General features: G+C 46.8%; 1 protein-coding gene across 3 annotated transcripts; it reads left to right on the top strand.

The window, feature by feature from the left end:
* Window positions 1-4,459: 4,459 nt before the first annotated feature.
* On the top strand, window positions 4,460-19,912 carry SRP68 (signal recognition particle 68). 3 transcript variants are annotated; one of them, XM_050908502.1, is made up of 17 exons: window positions 4,460-4,478; window positions 4,524-4,613; window positions 6,773-6,839; window positions 7,399-7,512; window positions 8,509-8,704; window positions 9,505-9,587; window positions 9,821-9,930; window positions 10,305-10,387; window positions 10,636-10,776; window positions 14,099-14,197; window positions 14,517-14,581; window positions 14,893-15,052; window positions 15,755-15,849; window positions 16,092-16,221; window positions 16,671-16,746; window positions 18,191-18,243; window positions 18,711-19,912. In XM_050908502.1, exons 1-17 carry the CDS (start codon window positions 4,460-4,462, stop codon window positions 18,936-18,938), a joined length of 1,809 nt encoding a protein of 602 aa, XP_050764459.1. In that variant the 3' UTR covers window positions 18,939-19,912. The 3 variants fall into 3 exon arrangements, with proteins under 3 accessions (XP_050764459.1, XP_050764458.1, XP_050764460.1); XM_050908501.1 differs by having other exon boundaries at window positions 4,460-4,613; XM_050908503.1 differs by lacking the exon at window positions 7,399-7,512 and having other exon boundaries at window positions 4,460-4,613.
* Window positions 19,913-19,939: the final 27 nt, after the last annotated feature.

Here is a 19,939-nt window from a genome sequence, read left to right as displayed (position 1 = left end):
GAGCGTGCAGCGGGGATGGACGGGGGGAGTGTGCGTGGAGAATGCACTGGGGAGGCGCGCAGAGAGGGTGCACGGAGAGCGCAGGAGGGGGTATACCAGGGATTGCATGGGAAAAGGGGTGCGCGGAGAGGTCAGCGGGGAGCGCACCAGGGATGCATGGGAAAGGGGGTGCACGGAGAGCACACTGGGGAGCGCAGCGGGGATGCAAAGGAAAAGAGGGTGCACGGAGAATGCAGAGGGGAGCGTACTGGGGAGGCACGGGAAAAGGGGTGCACGGAGAGTGTGCAGCGGGACCTGCCGGGGCGCGCAGGGGGTGCGGGAGGGATGCCCGGGAAAAGGGGTGCACGGAGAGTGTGCGGGGGGACCTGCCGGGGCGCGCAGGGGGTGCGGGAGGGATGCCCGGGAAAAGGGGTGCACGAAGAGTGTGCGGGGGGACCTGCCGGGGCGCGCAGGGGGTGCGGGAGGGATACCCGGGAGCCGGGCGCCCTTCACCTCCTCCGGGTGGGCTGGGAGCCCGCGGCCGCTCGGTGCGGCTCCGGCGGTGCGGCGCGGCTCGGTGCTCTCCCTCCCGCCGGCGGAGCGGGGGGGCTCCGGGGCGGCGGCTCCTGCCCGGCCCGGCCCCGCGCATCGCGCCCCGAGCCCGCTCCGCCGCGGCCCCGGGCAGGGGAGCCCGGCCCGCCCCCGCTCCCGCTCCCCCCGGGGATAAATACCGGCCCTCCGAGCGACGGCCGCAGGAAGCCTCCCCCCCACCCCGGGCAGAGGGGCCGGGGCCGGGGCCGGGGCCGGTTTGCTCGGGGGGGGGGGGCAGTAAGTCCGGCGGGGTAAAACGTCCTTCGGTGCTGCGACCCCCCGGAAAGGGGCTGGGGTAGCCGGGCTGGGCATCCCAAAGGGAGCTGGACACCCAAAGTGGGGTGTCCGGGTGGTTTTTCTCATCGCTCCCTCCTGTAGCGGTCACTGGGAGAGGGCTCATCTAACCCCCAGTGCTGCGGGGTGTATTTTTTTAGGAATGGGGTCCTCTCAGACTGCAAATGTGTCCAAATTGTCCAGCACGCAGCTAAATCCTTGCACCAAAAGAACCCCAGAGGTGAGCTCAGATTTGCAGGAGAATCTGTATTTCTTCCCAGGAGTGCGGGATCAGGGTAATTCACTGCAGTGAGAACAAGAACAAATCTTTTTCCCATCTGTCTTCTTTTCCTGCCTGCAAAATTGCCTGTTTTGTTCCTTTAGAGCCTTCACAGATGGAAGTCTCAGGACTGGCCGGTGCAATCAGTTCTCCAAGGATGCTTCATCTGGCCCCCAGGCTGCCTTGCTTTGTTCCTGTGGAGAAATATTTGATTATCAATTACTCCTATAACTAACCCGCTCCACAGCTTCTCAGTTGTCTTAATGGACATTCAGATCTAAGCCTGCCGGCAGTGCTGGGAGGTCTGGGGACAGTCACAGCCCTGTGATATCTCCGCCACAGGACACAGAGCCCTTTTCACCCTTGGCAAGCCACAAGCAGCCCCACCAAACCGTCTCCTGGTCAGCAACGCAGACAAGGTATGTGGGGAAGCGAATACACCACTTTGGTGTGAGGATGCTCTGGTCCTGACGTTATCTCACAGGGAAAAGCAGGCAATTGGGAGCAGCGTCGCAGAAAGCCAGGCATCCCGCAGGGCGCAGCGGGTGCCGAGACACAGCAGCGCAGCTCTGCCTTCCCTCCTGGTCCCAGACTGGCCGCACGCTCTCGGGGAGTCACTCCTGCCCTCGGCGAGGGCTGCGCCGCATCCCCAGCCACGGCCATGGAGGTTGCAGGGCCAGCTCGTGGGGAAAGTCCAGCCCCAGGGAACTTTCACTCTTTGGGAGCTGCCCGAGCTCCCTGTGCCCTCAAACACCCACAGTAGGGCACTGGCATTTGGGTTTATTGACGCTGGTGCTGTCTTTGGCTTCCCTTGAGCTGCAGTCAACTCACAGAGAGGCCAGGTCTACCCTCACACTGCAGAGCGAGACTATCAAAAAAAGACGCGGGAAAACACCCAGTTTCTTCCCAAACACCAGTGCAACTCGCAACCTGCAGCATTGTATGCAAAGATCAGTAGCAGGGTTCCCCATCCAGAAACTGCAAAATAAATTCCTGGCCTGAGATGTAGATGGGTTATTCGGGCAGAGGTTTGGCAGGCTGGGGATCTGGCCTCCAAGGGTGGCCAAAAGTAAAAGCAAAAGGCACATTGTAAGGCTACCAACCCTCCCAGGCTGCAGGGGCTGGTGGCACAGGGATGGTCCGTGCATGGTGTGAGTCTCTGGAGCCGGTAACCCTCAGTGGATTTATTTTCCGCATCTCTCCCTGCGACACCAAAGGCAGCTCAGACCCACCACCTCGCTGCAAGGCTCTCAACGAAGGCTCTGCTTGATGCGGGGCTGCAGGTTTGTGTTGTCCTCCTCTCACTCTGCCCTGGGGGAAGAGCAGAGGCAGCTCTGCAGCAGGAACCCACGCACCGAGCCAGCAGTTGACAGTTTTATCCTCCCGCTTACAGACTCCAGAGGAGCAGCAAAGCTTTGTGCCAGTATATGAGGAAGGCGGCATGGCAGAAACGTGCCTGTGATAAACCTGACAGCTGTTCTGCCATTGGAGCGGGTCCCTTGGTGCGCGACATGCACGTGTTTGCGTTGGGGCATCTGAATGCGGGTGCTGCAGTGCCAACCTCATCCAAGTCCGTCTGAACCGCCACAGCCATGAGAGAGGAGCTGTTGTTGGTAAAACATGCTTCATTTGACACGTCTCTGTTTGGTTCAAGCATCATCCTGAAACACAGTTTGGTTTAGATAGGGAATGGATCCCAGAGAGATGCTGTGGAAACCCAGAACAGACAGAAACAGCTTAAAAGATTTGCAATGGAAAGCTGCAGCTTGAGGACTTGGGTTTTCTTTTTCCCCTTTGAGCTTTTGTGTCCACAACAGGGAAGGAGAGCTTTGAAATCAGAAATAAGAGGTCATAGCTGAACCCTCTGAAGGGGAGAGGAGCAAAAATGGCTGCTTGCTGTAGCATGGCAGGAGCAAACCGCGGCCAGCCTCGCTGGCCCCAAAGGCAAGCAGAGCCCTGGGCTGGCGGAGACAGGACTGTGGGGGTGAGCCCAGTGGGAACAGCTATGGAGCAGCTTGTAATGCTCAGGGTTATAATGGCTATGTTTGCATAAGTATTTAGGACAGTAGGTATTCAGGAAACAGTTTGGTGTTTGTCCCTAAAGAGGTATCTCTAAGCTTGGTTCAAATATTTAAACCCCTTGTGCAAGAGGACCTGGTCTTAACTGCTTCCCTCAGGTTTATACTTTTAAATGGCTGCAGGGAAGTGCTCCTGGATTTAGGTGTGTTTGCAGCTTTTCAATAACAACAGAGGGTCTCTTCTTTTACGAGGTATACAATCAGACTGGGGTAAAGGTGCTCCCTGCTGCTCTACACGTCCTGGGTCTGGAGGTGGGAGATTTTGGCTAGTGCTTGGCCTGGGGGAGTTCAAACCCGCTCTCCTAAAGGGCTGTCCAGACCAGCACGCTCGGGGGTGTCCCGGAAGGTGCTAAGGGAAGGAGAGGCTCCCGTGGGACTGCCGCAGCAGCACAGACAGCCCTGCGCCAGCCAGGTACAGCATTGCCCCACGGGGACCGGTCCCGCAGTGCCCGACAAGTCCCTGCTCCCAGAAACAGGCACCTGGGGGGTGTTTGAGGACCAGGGTGGGTATGTCCACCTTTGCCCCTCAGCAGCCTGGCATGAGCCATCTCCGCTCAGGCACTGTCTGGGTTTGCAAGGACTCCCAGCTTCCCGGGGCTGCAGCCACGGACACGTCCTCAGTCCTTTCCTGGGATGCTTTGGTTAATGAAGGTGCCACCATTTGCTCTCGAGCCTCCTCTGGTCGGTTCAGCCAGCTCACGGAGGTGAAAAGCCAGCCCTGCAGAGCAGCTTTTCATTAGGGTCTCCAAACCTACGCCCCAAAACCACACTTATTTTACTGGGAAAGACATGGTTTCACTGAGTTTCAGCTGCCTGGCTGGTGCTGAGCAGGCAGAGCCAGCCCTTTAGCCAGGGGTTGAGCAGGGATACGGGGAGGGGGACAGGGCTGGGAGGGCTGACCCTGGGGGCTGATTTGGGGGCTGGGGGGGTTCAGCCCTGGGGCAGAGGAGGGGGACGGGGCTGGGGGCCCCAATCCGGGGGGGGCTGGAGGGGTGTCAGCCCCGGGGTGAATGAGGGGGGCAAGAGCAGGGGGGCCCGATCCAGCCGGGGAGGATGTATCCAAATCCTGCGTGAGCCCCAGTCCCGGGTGGGCTCCCCCGGATCCCCACTCCTGGGAGCCAGCCCCCCCCGCCCCGGGTCCTCCTCTATCCCGTCTGCCCCCGCGGCGGCCGCGCTGGCCGCGCTCGCCATGGCCTCGGCGCGCCCCTCTCCTCCCCTAGCCCATGATGCACCGCGGCGGTGGCGGCCCGGGCACAAGATGGCGGCGGAGCGGCAGGGCGCCGGTGGCAGCCGCGGCGGAGCGGGAGGTGGCGGCGGCGGAGGCGGCGGTGGCGGCGCGGAGGAGAACAAGGAGAATGAGAGGCCGGCGGGGCCGCAGGCCGGTAGCCTCGGCGACAGCCTGGGCCTGGAGAGCATCCTGCGCCGCGGTGGTGGCGGCGGGGGGACGTGGCAGGCCCGGCCCCGTGGGCGGCGGGGGGACGTGGCGGCCGCTGTGGGGAGCGCGGGGGCTCGCGGGCCCCGGGCGGACGGGCACGGCCGACTCTGTTTCCCCGTGGGAGAGGGCCGGGCGGGGTGGCGGAGACTCCCCTGCCCCTGTGCAGAGGCGGCGCTGAGGGCGGCGGGTCCGCCCAGGCCGCGCTGACCCGTGCCTCAGGCGGGAGCCGGGCTGCGAGCCCTGGGGTCGGGGCCCCGGAGGTGCCGGGCGATGCTGGCGTGAGCGTGTCGGTGCGGCGGCCTGGGCTAACCCGCGCCGTCCTTGGCGGTGAGGGTTTGATTCGGATGAAACGAGGGAGTCGGCTTTGCATCTCTGAATTGTGGATTTATTCTTTACCTTTGCAGCTTCTCCTTCTGAACCGCGTGACAGCTGTCATCAGCCTTCAAAGCAGAACTCTGCGCTAGGCTGCATGCTTTAGATAAGAGCGGGCTGTCAGTAATCTTTTGGCGGTAATATTAATGCTTGAAGCGGGCAATAGTGGATAAAATAAATCTTAACAGGTATGCTGTGATGGCAAACCGGCTCCTCCAGATTTAGCACTTCTAAAATCTGATGTGGCATGTAAAGCTCGTGGCATTTTTGTATGTGGAACTTTCATGTGAAACTAGTCCAGCTGCACAGCTGTGATAGAGCTGAGTTTTATCTTCTGGGTAAGAGGAAAACCTAAGTGAAGTAAGGTTGCAGTTTTCCATTTAGCATAGGGTAGGTGTTGTAAAGTTAGCAACTGTTGAGTAAGATGGAGACATAGTAATTGCCCTGGTAATGTTAGGAATACCTAAGTCAATGATAAAGTAGATCATATAGGGGATATGAATTCAGTGAGTAACTGCACGGGATAAAAGACAGTCTGAAAAAAAATCTTAGGTAGACAGCAAGGACGAGGAGTGCTATGTTGAGACATTGCAGTTTGACTTGTTTGTTCTACAAATGCAAACAAATTCAGTGCAATAACTGTTGATGCAGGTTTTTAATACTTAAACTAAACAGACTTTCTTTTAGGTGTAATTCCAAGAAAACACTTTAATAGACATCTGCTGGTTTAAATTTTAAAAGTCTGGTAGTTTCTTTTTCTCTAGCTATAGTAATAGTGTTTCTTTTGATGGGGTCATTGTACAGTCTGGTTTTGGGTTTGTGGGGGTTTTTTTTAAGGCTTCTTGGTAAAACTTAAAAGGGAAATTTTGGGATATAAATACATAGAGAGATTTCTTGTTTATGATGGAGATTTTATTTCACAAAATAATCTGCCTTGTAAACTGAATGAATAACATCAGTAAATTTACTAGAATACAGCATGATTTTATTTGGTAGCATAACTAAGTGAATAAAGTAAGTACAGGATGCACAGAAATCAGCAAATATGCTAAGGAATGGAGAGACTGGATGGAAATCATGGAGTGATGCTATCGCAAGTCACAGGCCAGTGCGTTCTGTCACGGAGTACTTGTCACAGTAATAAGCAGTAAGACTAGAAATGTGTTGAAAAATTGAGTAGAAAATAAGCCCCTCAAATACTTCCCAAAAGCTCTTTTTATGAGGTTCTCTGTATTCAGAAGGCAGTTTGTTTGTGGCAGCTGTGTCAGGAAGGCAGCAGTGATTCTGCTCAGTGTACTTCTGTCCTTTTCCTGAGAGATGGGACGTTTAAGGGCAGGAAAGCTTCTCTCTAATTCAGTTTTGCCAACAAAACTGTGTCACAAGTATGATTGGGGAGGCGGTGTAGCGTAGCTAGGGCAGTCAGTTATATTAGCCTAGATATGTCTGTTGGCATAGCTTATTATCCTGAAATGAGCTCTAGTAACAGCAAGATTCTCGTGGTTGTCTGTAAGAGGACGTGCTTGTGGTACGTCTTAGTGCTGGCCTTGATGACAGTCATAAAGTTCTGAAGTAAGCAGCGGAGTCATGAGGTCTTTTAGGACCATCAGTTCTCTCAGCTGTACATTTTTAGGAGGTTTCTGGGTTCCCCTCTGTTCAAGGTGCATTTGCTTAATGGAACCTGTAGAGTTCCCTTCCGTTATTTTGGGGTAGAACAAAGAACTGGTAACAGACTGTACTGTCAATCTGCCTTAACGCAAATCGCAGTCCTTCAGATTGTGAAGGAGTCACAGCAGCAGCACGGTTTACGACACGGAGACTTCCAGAGGTACAGGTTAGTAAACACTGTGCATGTCTTGGAGTTACTAGTGTGACTTGGCTTACTTCATTTAAAATGTAAACCCACTGTAGCAGGCAACAAAAACGATCTGCCAAGTAAATAACCCTTGACAGATTGCTTCATGTGAAGTGATGTACGCTTTTTTCATTAGATGGAATGTGCTGTGACTGTTGCATTTAGGAGGATACAGACTGGCTCTTGTTTCTCCGTTGCCCTTTGAGAGCTTGTTCGTTAACACCTCACTGATAATCACTATACTCTTCCAGAACTGAGTGTTCAATAAACACACATAAAGCAAGTAGTCAGTAAGGAGAACATCATTCTGATTTTTCAAGATCAGGAATTATTACATGTCTTCTTACCTTTCTTGTATTCTATTAACCAGTGGTTTACAGGTAGTTTCTGAACTACCTCTTACGGTATGTCATATAAGGAGTTCTTAGTTGTTAAAATGTTGCCTGTCACAGCCTTTAGTCCTCTTTTTGTGGTTGGAAAGAGCAGTAAACAGAAACAAAGTTGTTCTTCCCACTGACTGTGGTCGTCTTTTCTTTAGGGGTTATTGCTCCCGTAGGCTAAGGCGGCTCCGAAAAACTCTCAACTTCAAGATGGGGAACAGGCACAAGTTCACTGGGAAGAAAGTAACTGAAGAGATTCTCTCAGACAACAGGTACAGTCGCCGGATGGAATTGAGCATTCAGTATACTAGTGAATAGTTTCTTTCATTCCAGTAATTTATTTTCATGTGGGTGTGGTGGAAGACTGTTCTGTACAATATACTCAGAAAGGTTTCTTTTCAGAGATGTGTGTTGTTGATATTAATAAAAGATGAAAGTTCAGGCTGCAGTGCAGGGGGAAGAGGCACTGCTCAGATCCTGCTTCATCATGTGAACAAGTGGGAGAAGAGGGAGCAGCAACAGCCAGTTCGTTCTCTTCCCTCATAGTTGCTAAAATGGGTTCTTTTCATAATCAGTAACTTACTCTGATATTAAAGAGGAAATGCTCATTCAGATCTGTTGCGAGGTAGCCATGTGAATGCTGATAACGTAAATGGTGTAGCCAGCAAGGTTGTGGTTGGAGACATAATCCCTTCCCTTTGAACAGAAATACTGGATTGCAAGTTTTACTTAGATTTTCAAAATTTGGCAGAATGCTTGTCTGATAGAATATGTGGAGAATAGCCACGATCTTGGGCTCGTTTCCCATCTTTTAGAAACACTTGAAATGTCTGCTGTCTTGTCTTTTCTTGTGGGGAAAAGAAAACATGATGCTGTCTTCACCTGTATTGTTAAAAAGCCAGAAGCATTATAGCATTAGCTGATGGGAAAACAGACATGTTTACCTATATTGAACCAGTTTGAAGAGCGACCTAAAATCATAAATCCCTTGTCTTTGCAATGTCTGTGGTGCTACAGAATGATACCAGATTCTCTTCCTCAGCTGGGTAATTACATTTCTGTAGTGAGAAATGCAGTAGAAAACAGTTAGGATTAATACGACTTTGTGTGCTTAGAATGTTAAGAAATAAAAGCATCTATCTCTTATTAACCAAGCTGAATTTTTGTCACCAAACTTTGCAGATCACATGGCAAAGAACTAGTGGTGATGTGGTAATACTTGTTTGAATGTCATTATTTTTTTTCATTAATCTTCCTCTGCCCTGTAGGTATTTGTTATTGATTCTGATGGATGCAGAGAGAGCCTGGAGTTATGCCATGCAGCTGAAACAGGAAGCAAACACAGAGCCTCGCAAACGATTTCACTTGCTTTCTCGCCTGCGCAAAGCTGTGAAACATGCTGAGGAGCTGGAGCGACTGTGTGAAAGTAACCGAGTGGATGCCAAAACAAAGCTGGAAGCTCAGGTAACCACTGATACTTTGATCTTGTTTTACAGCAAAAGCTGAACAAGAAACCTTTGGATTTGGGGTGAAGACATTATTCTCATCTAGCAACGGATAATGAAAATTGACTGATTCTCAAACTGCATAATGTCGCCCTTTGAATAGCTTGGGCTTACTGTTAATGCAGCTGCTGGAACTGCAGAAATAACCAGTGGCACTAGCCAAGATGAGGACCTGGTGTTTAGAAGTTGATTAAGTGTATCAAATGATTGTCCTTGCTTTGAAGAGCAGTACGTTTAATAAAAGTAAAAAGAATTGAGAGAGGCTAAGATGGTGCAACACAGCCTAAGAAACTATGCTTATCTGTTGAGTTACCTATTTGTTAAATGCCCTAAAGTAGCCACCTAGAACACAAGACTTGCGGCTTCGGTTCCTGGGACACAGAAAGCAGCTGTGTTGTGACACCAGCCTCTTTGAACAAGGGGCTGCAGTACTCAGTTAATTAAAACTGCTATTTTGTAGCTTATTGCTGGAAAACAAAAAAAGAGTTTTGTGGCATCAGCAGGCCATGTTGATTGCATAACAAGCAAGAAACATCTTTGCTTTAATCTCCTTAGAAATGTAGCAATGTCAGTTAAAAGAAAAAAAGGTAGGTAGCTAGTAAGCCGTAATCCAAATCAATTGTCTTCTGTGGGAAGACCAGATGAAAAGGGCAAGGCTTAATCATTTACTGTAGGCGTCGCAGCAGCCTTCATACTAAAGGTTGTACAAACTAGGCTGTTGATCTTGGGGAAATTAACTTGCTCTTGCGCTGTCTGCAGGCGTACATGGCTTACCTCACAGGAATGCTTCGTTTTGAACACCAGGAGTGGAAGGCAGCAATGGAGGCTTTCAACAAATGCAAGTGAGTTCCCCCACTTCACCAGCTTCATTTAGTAAATAGTACTGGATTAGTCTAGTAAGTTTATATACTGTATATACAGCAACTCTGTGATTTTTTTAGTTAATTGTGCACTTAACTGGGAGGTACTACTGAAGAAATAGCATCCTCCAGAGTAGAGATACAAACTCTTCCCTTAAGATAGCACCTCACAAAACAACACATCCTGCAGTGTTAACATTTATTCTTTGCTGTAGGACCATATATGAAAAACTGGCCAATGCTTTCACAGAAGAACAAGCTGTACTGTATAACCAGCGTGTGGAAGAGATCTCACCCAACATTCGCTACTGTGCCTATAATATTGGTAAGGAAAGGGGGGGTACCTAGTCTCCAACAAAGAGCAAGGCTTGTTCACAAGAAAGGAATATTGACTTGATAGTTAAATACTGGTGTAAGTGACATTGCAGTGAGTCCATAATATTTTGGGCAAATTCTGCACCCATTCTGGGTCAGTTTAGCAGTGGAGAAATATACTCATTTTGCAACAATGCATGTGGTTTTGTGTAAAAAGACAAAATACCAGTTTGCAGCGGTTTGCTTATGAAGTCAGAATGAAATTGCAAATTTATTCCCTTTGTCCCAAAATTGCCAGTAGAAAATCTATTGATTAGCTTTTCTATATTAAAATAATTTGTGAACTCAGATGGAAATGTGATCTTGATTTGTTAATTCTCTCAGGCGACCAGTCTGCTATGAATGAATTGATGCAGATGAGACTGAGGTCTGGTGGCACTGAAGGTCTTCTTGCAGAAAAACTGGAGGTAACTTATTTGCATGCTTCGGGTTGAAACACTCATTATCACACTATTGAGCATTAAATATTGCTGCAGCACACCATTCAAGAGCCAAAATATAGCAGAGGAGAGCAAGGAAGCCTGGGCTCTATGGGAAACCACACGTTCCTAAAAAGCCCTTTGATTTCAAAATAGTCAAGTCTAATGTGAGTTTGAAAGGTTCAATTTTGGATACCTTAAAGTTCAAGCTCATAAGTTCAGTCTGTTCTCTACAGGCGCTGATTACCCAAACTCGAGCAAAGCAGGCAGCCACGATGAGCGAGGTGGAGTGGAGAGGAAGAACTGTTCCAGTGAAGATAGACAAAGTGAGGATCTTCTTGCTGGGGCTGGCCGACAACGAAGCAGCAATTGTTCAGGTAACCCAGAAGCCGTCTCTGGTGCCGGTGTTCTAACTGTCCTCTTTCCTTCAATGTGCAAGATAATACATGATACCTGGACTAAAAGCTTTTGAATAATCTTTTTGTTAAATTTCAGGTTGGAAGGCTAAAACTAACAGTGGGAATATTGACTGTAACCCAAAGCTGAAGTGTCAGTTGGGGATAGCTCCCACAATCTACTAAGTGGTAGTCTGAGAGATCTGTTCTGAGTGTTACTGCTTTTTGGAACACTCTGTGCTGCCCAGAAGCACTACCTTTCAGTGGCAGGGTGATAACCATTATTATTTGTAAATCACTTGGAAATGAAGGTTACAATTTTAAGAGTAACTGGTTTTGAATTACTGTTCTAATTTCTTTAAGTATCTTGCTCAAATGCTCCAACTTCAGAGCAACCAAAAGAAAAAAGATATGTATCGATCATGTTTTTTCAGCAACAAAAAGCAATTTGCCAGTGAAGCTGGTGCTGTGAGATTTATAGTATTCTCTTCTTGACTTAGGCAAATCCTCAAAAGCAGGAAGAGGATTGCTAAATGTCAGGATGTAAATCAATTTCGGATGTCACAGTTCTGAAACACTTGCAGTGGCACATACTACGCATGTCTTTAGTATTGCAGCCAAGTCTTCCACATGGGGCTTTTTCCTTGGAAATGGTGCCCAGATGGTGTATTCTGCTTCCCAGTGGCTGCATACAGCACCTTTGCTGTTTGAAAAGGCAGTGAAAGGATCTTTAGTAACAATTGTTGCCACTAAAGATGGGCTTTTTGCAGCATCAGAAACCATTTATCACCAGGAGAGTAAAGGTGATAAATAGAAATTTAAACGATAAAATGAAAACCCTACAGAGGTATAAGGCAAGCAGGCAAGAGCAGGAGATAGTGTTAAGATAGTGTGAGTAGAATAAACAGGATATGGCTGAGTAGGAAACATCAGTGTTAACCAGTCTTGTTATGAATTGTATGTTGCTGAATTTTTTTTTTGTAGGTAGTACATTAATATGGCCAGCAGGTGGAAGTGCAGCTTAGAGTTCAATGTTCCCTCATTTAATTTCCATGCTGCCGGCCTAGCAGTTGGACCTTTTCAGTTTAGTTGCCCTCTTTGTTCCATAAAGTTGCGGTAGAACAGCGATCTGAATTTGTTTTCGTCTTGCTTTGTGTTCCTTGGAAGCTCTGAATAAACAGAGGATTTTTGTGGTACCAGATCACAACTAGTAATGGTGAGAGCTCAGCAGCAGTATTTACATTCCCAGAGGGCTAAAACTTGGCCTTTTGAAAGCAGTTCTGCAGTTGCTGTGTCAGCTGTGATGGGCATCCAGCTTCAGCTAAATGCATTGTGGTTCCTGGGATCTTTGGCACCTTTCTGCTAGTCTTCACTAAGTTGAAACCCTAACATAACAGTAGTGCTCTTCAGGGTTTGATTAGAAGCAAACACAAATGTGTGTGTTGTGTAAAAATGGAGATTCTCAGCGCAATTATACTATTGCCTTCAGAGTCTTATTGGTAAGGGGAGAAACAGAACAAATAAGCCAAACTGAAATATGAATCCAAGTTTAAAATTACTTATGTCAGCCCTTTTGTAGACTTGAGTGCATGACTTCAAGGGCCCGTTGACTCTAACCACGTAGAAGTGAGAAGGCTCAAGGGCAGAGCGACGGAAGTGTGCTCCTATCTGGTATTGCCTCAAGGATTCTGTGGTCATCTCTGGTAACTAGGACTGTAACAAAAATGGGTGGTAATAACTTTCCTGAGATGATACACAATGTTTTAGAACAAAGAAAAAAATAGAAGTGAGCACTCCTAGACTTTCCGAAGTGGGTTCAGTGGGATCGGTTCCCTTGATCCCTTTAAGATGACCCTGTGCTGTTCTATCAGGATGCTTGAATCACCAGCCGTAGCACTTGTATCTCAGTTTTATGATCTGGTATCTCCCACATCAGAACATATGTGTATTTATGCATAGCTTAACCTTAGAAAGGAAAGCCTTTGTTTCATTGCACGGCCCAGCCCTTTCCCTGTTTGTGCTTGACTGATGATCTGGCCATGTCTGTTTTCATTTTTGTGCATACAGTGAAATTGCTGTGCTCCTCTGGGTGAGGTTGAGAATGCTGTCAGACTCGTCTCTGGTTATTCTCAGTAGTTAGTCCCACCTTAAAAATTCTTGCAGCAAATCTTAAAAAAAAAAAACAAAACCAAACACCCAAACCCAAAAAACCGCCTTCATCTCAGGTCAAGACACCTGAGGCTTTGTGAGGGAGTAAAAATAACATTCCTTAATGGGTTTGCAAACCTGAGAAGAGGAGAAGCAGAGACTGTAGAGCTCTACAGAAGATAAGCAAGTGAGCATGTTTTTAGACAGTTTTTTTATTCATTTGGACAATTGCAAATTTGTTGCAGCAAAGTTCATCTTATGCTATTACATGACATGGAAGTGGTATAACACAGTGCTGACACACTTTAATCTCTCCTTTGATTGCTAAGGTTGAGGTTTGTTTCTGGGCAGTTTTTTCTTACTCAATCAGTAAGAGTCTTGCGATCCCCATCTGGTTACCTTCTCAGTCACCTGAATGGAAGTTGAGTTTGGTTTTGGGTGCATTGTTTAATTGGGTACATGATTTACCAGTCCATTAGGCAGAGATCAGGCTTCAACTTGTTTTTTAAAACTTGTTTTCAAATTTGGGCTTTGGGGCAGAAGGCCAAAAGCTGCTTCATTTTTTGACAAAACTTGTGGTGACAGCAGAAAAGCACTCAGTCACTCCTGCTACTAAAATACAGGCTTACTTTAAAAAATGATTCAAACAAGCAAATTATTGCCACTGGGAGCATTACTAGAGTGGGAGTGTAGAAAAGATAATCATCTACATGTTCTTACCACATGAGAAAAGTTAAATCAGCATAACAAGAGCAGTCTACGTTGGTAGTTTGCCAGTTCAGTAACGCTCAGCTCTTCTTCTGTTGCTGGGCCTTTCCCACAGTGCAGTCCAACCTCAGCTGTTCTCGGAGCAATGTGGCTGCCATCCTGGAAGGGAAGGGAGTTGCTGGGAAGGTAGCTGTTGCAGAGATGAGGCGATCGGAGCCGTGTGTGCTAGGCCTTCGGTGCTGCTAAATTCTCAGCACTGACCATGTTCCCCGCAATTTCTAGCAGTTTGCCCCCTAGAACATATTGCAGACAGGTACAGATTGGAGTTCTAGCTACCCATGGATCGTGAAGCCATAATTTGGGAGAAACTCAGTTAATTCTTGCATCATGGGATGCAAAATACAAAAATTTCTAATAGATATCTGTCTTAACTTTCCTTTGCTCTTAGGCAGAAAATGAGGAGACAAAGGAACGTTTGTTTGAATCTTTACTCAGTGAGTGTAGAGATGCCATTCAGGCTGTTCGGGAAGATCTGAAACCAGACCAGGTAAGCAGCAAACATAGGTGTTTCTACTTTCAACAACATAGCGTTTCTTTGGGACTGATTTGTTATTGTTAAACTTGCTTAACAGTAAAAGTGGCTGGGATTTCTTTAATAAAAAGCTGCAAAAGAGTCTATCACCTTTGATTTTATTCTCTTCAGAACTGGAGAGGGTGAATAGCAGTGTAGAAGCCCTCATTCTTTTGCCTGGAATTCTGTTATAACTTCCCTGGTTTACCCAAACCTTGAGTTGTTTCTGATGTTTTCTTCCCTCGGCTGCCAGTTTTAAGTAAATCATACAGTGTTTTGTCCCTCATTTCCGCAGAAGCAGCGGGAACACTCTCTGGAAAATGATTCTGGGAAGGTGTCCAACATCCAGTACTTACACAGGTAATAGGCGAACATTGCTGCCTGTACTAGTGTGAAGAAGTCATGCTCTTATGTCAAGATTTTATTCTTGTTTGTTTTTGGTTTATGGGGTTTTTGTTCTGGGCCTCTCAGGTCTCAAAGGATGACTGTATAGATAAGGATCTGACTCATGCAGCTTTGAAAACATTTTACTTAAGACTCTCACATTGACCTTTCAGATGGTTTTTTTTCCCTACTAATATCAGCTTAGACTGGGGGGAGGAGTTTGTTCAGAACAAAGAGTAATGTCTGAATAGCTCTGACAGTCTACTAATGGTATTTTATCTTTTTAGTTATTTGACTTACATCAAGCTGTCAACAGCCATCAAGCGCAATGAGAGCATGGCAAAGTCTCTGCAGAAGGCACTGCTGCAGCAGCAGCGGTCAGAGGAGGATGGCAAGCGCACACCACGGCCTCAGGACCTGATCCGTCTTTACGATATCATTTTGCAGGTAATGCTGGGAAAACAGATCTAGTTCTTCATACTAACTGGAGAACTTTGGTACAAAAGGTTATTGTAGAAAATATAGCAGTGCAGTTGAACTGCTCGTGAAGTCTGAAGAGCAACTGAGTACCTACAGTTACCTTGTTGAAGATGCTCAGGATCTACATGAAACTACAAAAAAAATCCCCTTCTAGTTGTGAACAGAAAGTGCTGCTAGAATGGGTGCCCTTGGTTGTACACTAATGCAGTTTTAAAATAGTTTTTCTGACTGTTTTATGCAGCACCCTGATAGCTGCCTTAGTTTCTGCTGCCCAGAGAAAGTAGCAGCTAAAAATACTTAAAATGTACTTGTTCTTCTTAAGCAGTTTCTCAATTTCTCGCATAAATTTTCTATTAACTGTGGGAGCCTGTAGCTGAAGCAGTTGTGAATGGGAAAGGGAAATGCCTTATGAAAGAATTACTTCATGTGAAATCTGAGGAGTCTTTGTCCTAATTCCTGTTTGTGTCAGGAAATCTGTCCTGAGGGCAAACTTGCACAAGTTTCAATGAGTGTCCTTCACGAGGTTAGCATACTGATAATTAGAAAACTGGAAACTATTTCCATGGGAGTGTACTGTTGACTTGTTAAAAGGGGCAGCTTTCTCTTACTCCAGCAGATTCCAGAGGAAAACAACGCCTGCATTTGTTACTCTGACTCTCTTTTGCACAGAACCTCGTGGAACTGACACAGCTTCCTGGCCTAGAAGAGGACAAGAACTTCCAAAAAGAGATTGGATTGAAGACACTTGTGTACAAAGCTTACAGGTGACTGAGAAACAGCCAGGTTTTCTTTAGCAGGCGTTACATCTTCAAAGGTTGTTATTCCAAAGCTCTGTGTGACGTACAGGACTTTGACACAGTTTCCTCTGCCCTTTTGTGAAATGACAACTGGATGCTAAGGGGAAGCTGGCCAGTGCTACTTAATAATATCTCCTGTTATCAGTCATTTGAGTTGGCAAAAGCTATGGATAACAAACATGTCAAGGATCCACTCTTTACTGTTGCAGGTGTTTCTTCATAGCACAGTCCTATGTCCTGGTAAAGAAATGGAGTGAAGCTCTTGTTTTATACGAAAGGGTGCTGAAATATGCCCGTGAAGTTCAGTCAGGAGCTGGAGCTTATACGAACAGCTTGAAGGTAGGAACCCAATCCTGTGTGTAGAAGGGAGCTGAAGTTTATGAAAAAGCTCTGTCCCGGTATTTATTGTCCATTAGGTGCCAGGCCATTACGATTCAAGACTGATCCTCAAGTAGGGAGAAGAGTAATACAAGTGTGACTTCTTGACACATTATAGTAGAGACTTTCTAGTGACGTGGAAACACTTCAACTGGCCACTTGCTTTAGAGGAGAGGCAGACTTGCTGTAACAACTCCATAACAATTTACCACTTTTTCCTCACATGTGTGTTTTCTGTTACACAACTTCTGTAGTGCCTGAAGGACTGTACTGTAGCTTTTCCTTTTCTGGGAAGGCTTATCAACGCTAGGACTTAATTTCTTAGCTCTTACTTTGTCAGGTTTTACCTTTGCCCTGACTCTTAAACTGGCACATTTCAGGCTCTCAAATGATTTTCTTTAATGACCTAGGAGCTGCCTGATGTTCAGGATCTGATCACTCAAGTCAATGCAGAGAAATACTCCTTGCAAGCAGCAGCTATATTAGGTGAGTTGCACAATTATGCTAGAGCTCTAATGTTTCTTGAATAATGCCCTTGCAGCTATTTTGTTCCTTTTATTTAATTTCTGAAGTTCCAAATGTTTTTCGGCTTTACTGTGATCTATTGTCGTGGTTTGACCCCAGCCAGCAACGAAGCACCACGCAGCCGCCTCCCCCTCCTGCCTCCCAGTGGGGTGGGGAGGAGGAAAAAAAAGTAAAACTCGTGGGTTGAGATAAGAACAGTTTAATAACTAAAGTAAAATAAAATACCTTACTAAGTAAGAATAATACTAATAATATAATAATAATAATTGTAATGAAAAGGAATACAACAAAAAAGGAAATAACACCCAAGAAAAGTCAAGTGATGCACAATGCAATTGCTCACCACCTGCTGACCGATGCCAGAGCTGCGATCCACCCCTCCCGGCCAACTCCCTCCCGTTTCCACACTGGGCATGACGTTCCATGGTATGGAATACCCCTTTGGCTAGTTCGGGTCAGCTGCCCCGGCCGTGCTCCCTCCCAGCTCCTTGCACACCTGCTTGCTGGCAGAGCATGGGAAACTGGAAAGTCCTTGGCTTAAGATAAGCGCTACTTAGCAACAACTCAAACATCAGTGCGTTATCAACATTATTCTCACACTAAATCCAAAACACAGCCCTGTACCAGCTACTAAGAAGAGAGTTAACTCTGTCCCAGACGAAACCAGGACGTCTGTGTAGGCTCTAGAAAACGTTTTTTTTCCCCCCAGTTCTGGCTGCTTCTAGCTGTGTGTAGTGCAGCTAGGCAACGAACAGCTAGACATTTGGCATCTTGCTCCCTGCCCAGAGATGCGAAAACACTTCATGAGGATGTGTACCTGTTTTGGTGACCTGCACAGAACACTGTTTAGCATTTAATTTTTTTGCTGCAAACAAGTTGGCTTTACTCATCCCAGTTTTGCCTATCTTGGAGAACGACTGAGAAAGGGGAGAGCAGCGATGTTCTGCTCTCTGTCAGTGTCGACCAGGTTAGGGGAACTTTGGGGGAATGGATGAACTTTGGTTTCTTGGGCTGCTGTTTTTGCTGTGCCTGCTGCTGGAAATGGAAGATAAGTAATGGATTGCCTTGTCTTTTATTGCCTTAATGTCGTTTTAACAGACCCCACTGGGGTCTTCTCATCATCTGCTGCTTTGTGCTTAACTCAAAATCTGTGCTTCTTTCAGGAGCTTCTCACGACAGTGTGAAGGAGAAGCTCTCCATCACTGGAGAGCTGTGTTGGCTGTAGATGAGTATGTGTGATCCTCTTAGTCTAGAAAGCAAGTTGATTCTCCTGAAAATACTGTCTTGCGTATCCCAGAAAGCAGGGTTCATAGCTAAGCTTAGAGGACAGCTGACTCCTGAGACAGTCTTAGTTTACGCCAAGATCTAGCCTGTTATTCTTACCACTCTTTCTTCAATTTTGCAGATGCGAATGATACTCATGAGACTGAGTCTCCATCTCAGGTCAAGGATGGCAAGGTAAGAGCTGAGAGCTCAGGCAAATTCCAGTAGTGTTCTTAATGAACTTGACTTTTAACCTGTTACCTGAGTGTCTCTTACAACTCAAGAAATGTCATGCTGATTGGAGTTTGGCCATGAGTAGTGTATTAAGTGATTTTATTGGGCTTGTTTTCCTTCTGGAAGTCCTGAAGGTGGCTGACAGAGTGGGGTTCCTTGGGTAGGAGCCAGGCAGGTGCTTGCAGCTTCTAGTGTGGCATCTTCTTTTTTTTATTTAGCTTTCTGTCTGCACATGGGAAGGTTTTCCAGAGATAGTGCAGCTATGCTTTGGCAGGGGTCTGAATCATTTTCAAGGGCCCAAGATGTCACACAAGGGAACTTCAGCTTCTGTTGTCTCAGTTGCTGCTTAATCCTCTTTGCTTGTTTGACCCTTGTCAGCTTTGATTTGACATGTGTTTAATTTGTGTTTCTGCACTGGTCTCTTTCAGCCACTCTCGGAACGGTTTGAGACTTTCTGTCTGGATCCTTCTCTTGTCAGCAAGCAAGTCAGCCTCGTGCACTTCCCTCCGGGCTTCCAGCCCATTCCATGCAAACCCTTGTTCTTTGACCTGGCCCTTAATCATGTTGCTTTCCCACCTCTGGAGGACAAGGTGGAGCAGAAGGCCAAGAGTGGTCTCACAGGATATATAAAGGGCATCTTTGGATTCAAAAGTTAACCAGGACCCCCTGAGGAACAGAGGTTTTATTCTGTATTGAAGGAGAAGCTCCAAGAGGTTCTAGGACACAAATATCTGCACCTGGGAAAAGAGGGAAGTTTTACCATCTTCTTCCCTGTGTTCTGTGTATATGTCTGTGCACTTACATTCTCTCCCAGTGTATTAAAGACAAACATCTATTCAGAAACATATGTACACTATAAATAGCTGAAAATAATCTGGAGCACAGAGAAATTCCATTCTGCTTGGAGAAGTTGGAGCTTGCTTTGTGACCAGTGGCCTGTTCAGGGCCGGTACACATCTACTTGCCATGGACCAGGGCAGAGGTACAATTCGATTCCTCCCTCCGCCCCATTATTTGACACTGTAATTTGGTATTTTGGTCTAGAAATCTGGGTGTGATGGGGAAACAGAGGCAAAAGTAGATGCAGAACTAAACCAGCAAGGTGAGGCTGCCTACACGAAGGCTATGAAACAGTAGCCAAGGGGGCTAACTTCTCCTTCCCTTTTGACTCCCAGAAGTCTCTATTTTTTAAAAATGTAACACTCAGAAATGACAAAACAGAGCCTCTTATCGATAAGGATGGCAAATACCTTACCAAATGTTAATGGTTCCCCCAGCTGCGGTGGAGTATAACCTGAATTTGTATTCTGGGCCAATAGGATCCTTCTTTATTGATACACGTTTTGTTAAATACCTAAATACAGTATAGAACCTATTCCTACAAGGCTTTTCCTGGGAAACTAGCTTCATGGGTGGCTTTAGAAATAGCTACTTGCTTTTCATGGGAAGTTGGGTCTCTCAATGTTTGTTTTGTCTCTGTTCTAAACCTTGCCTGAAAACAAGATGATCTTTTTCTGGAGCTCATTTGTTGCTTTTTTCCTCATCCTCGGTCAGTAGATACACCTGAAATGAGGAATAAGCAACAGGAGACCAGTCGGTTCTTGAGTGATACATCTTCTCTGTCATGCCAGACAGCTTTTTTTTTTTTTTTTTAATA

Source organism: Gymnogyps californianus, chromosome 19 (assembly GCF_018139145.2).
Source record: "Gymnogyps californianus isolate 813 chromosome 19, ASM1813914v2, whole genome shotgun sequence".
NCBI classification, from domain to species: domain Eukaryota; kingdom Metazoa; phylum Chordata; class Aves; order Accipitriformes; family Cathartidae; genus Gymnogyps; species Gymnogyps californianus.
Note: the sequence above shows the minus strand (reverse complement) of the source record. Positions and strands in the feature narration are given on the sequence as shown.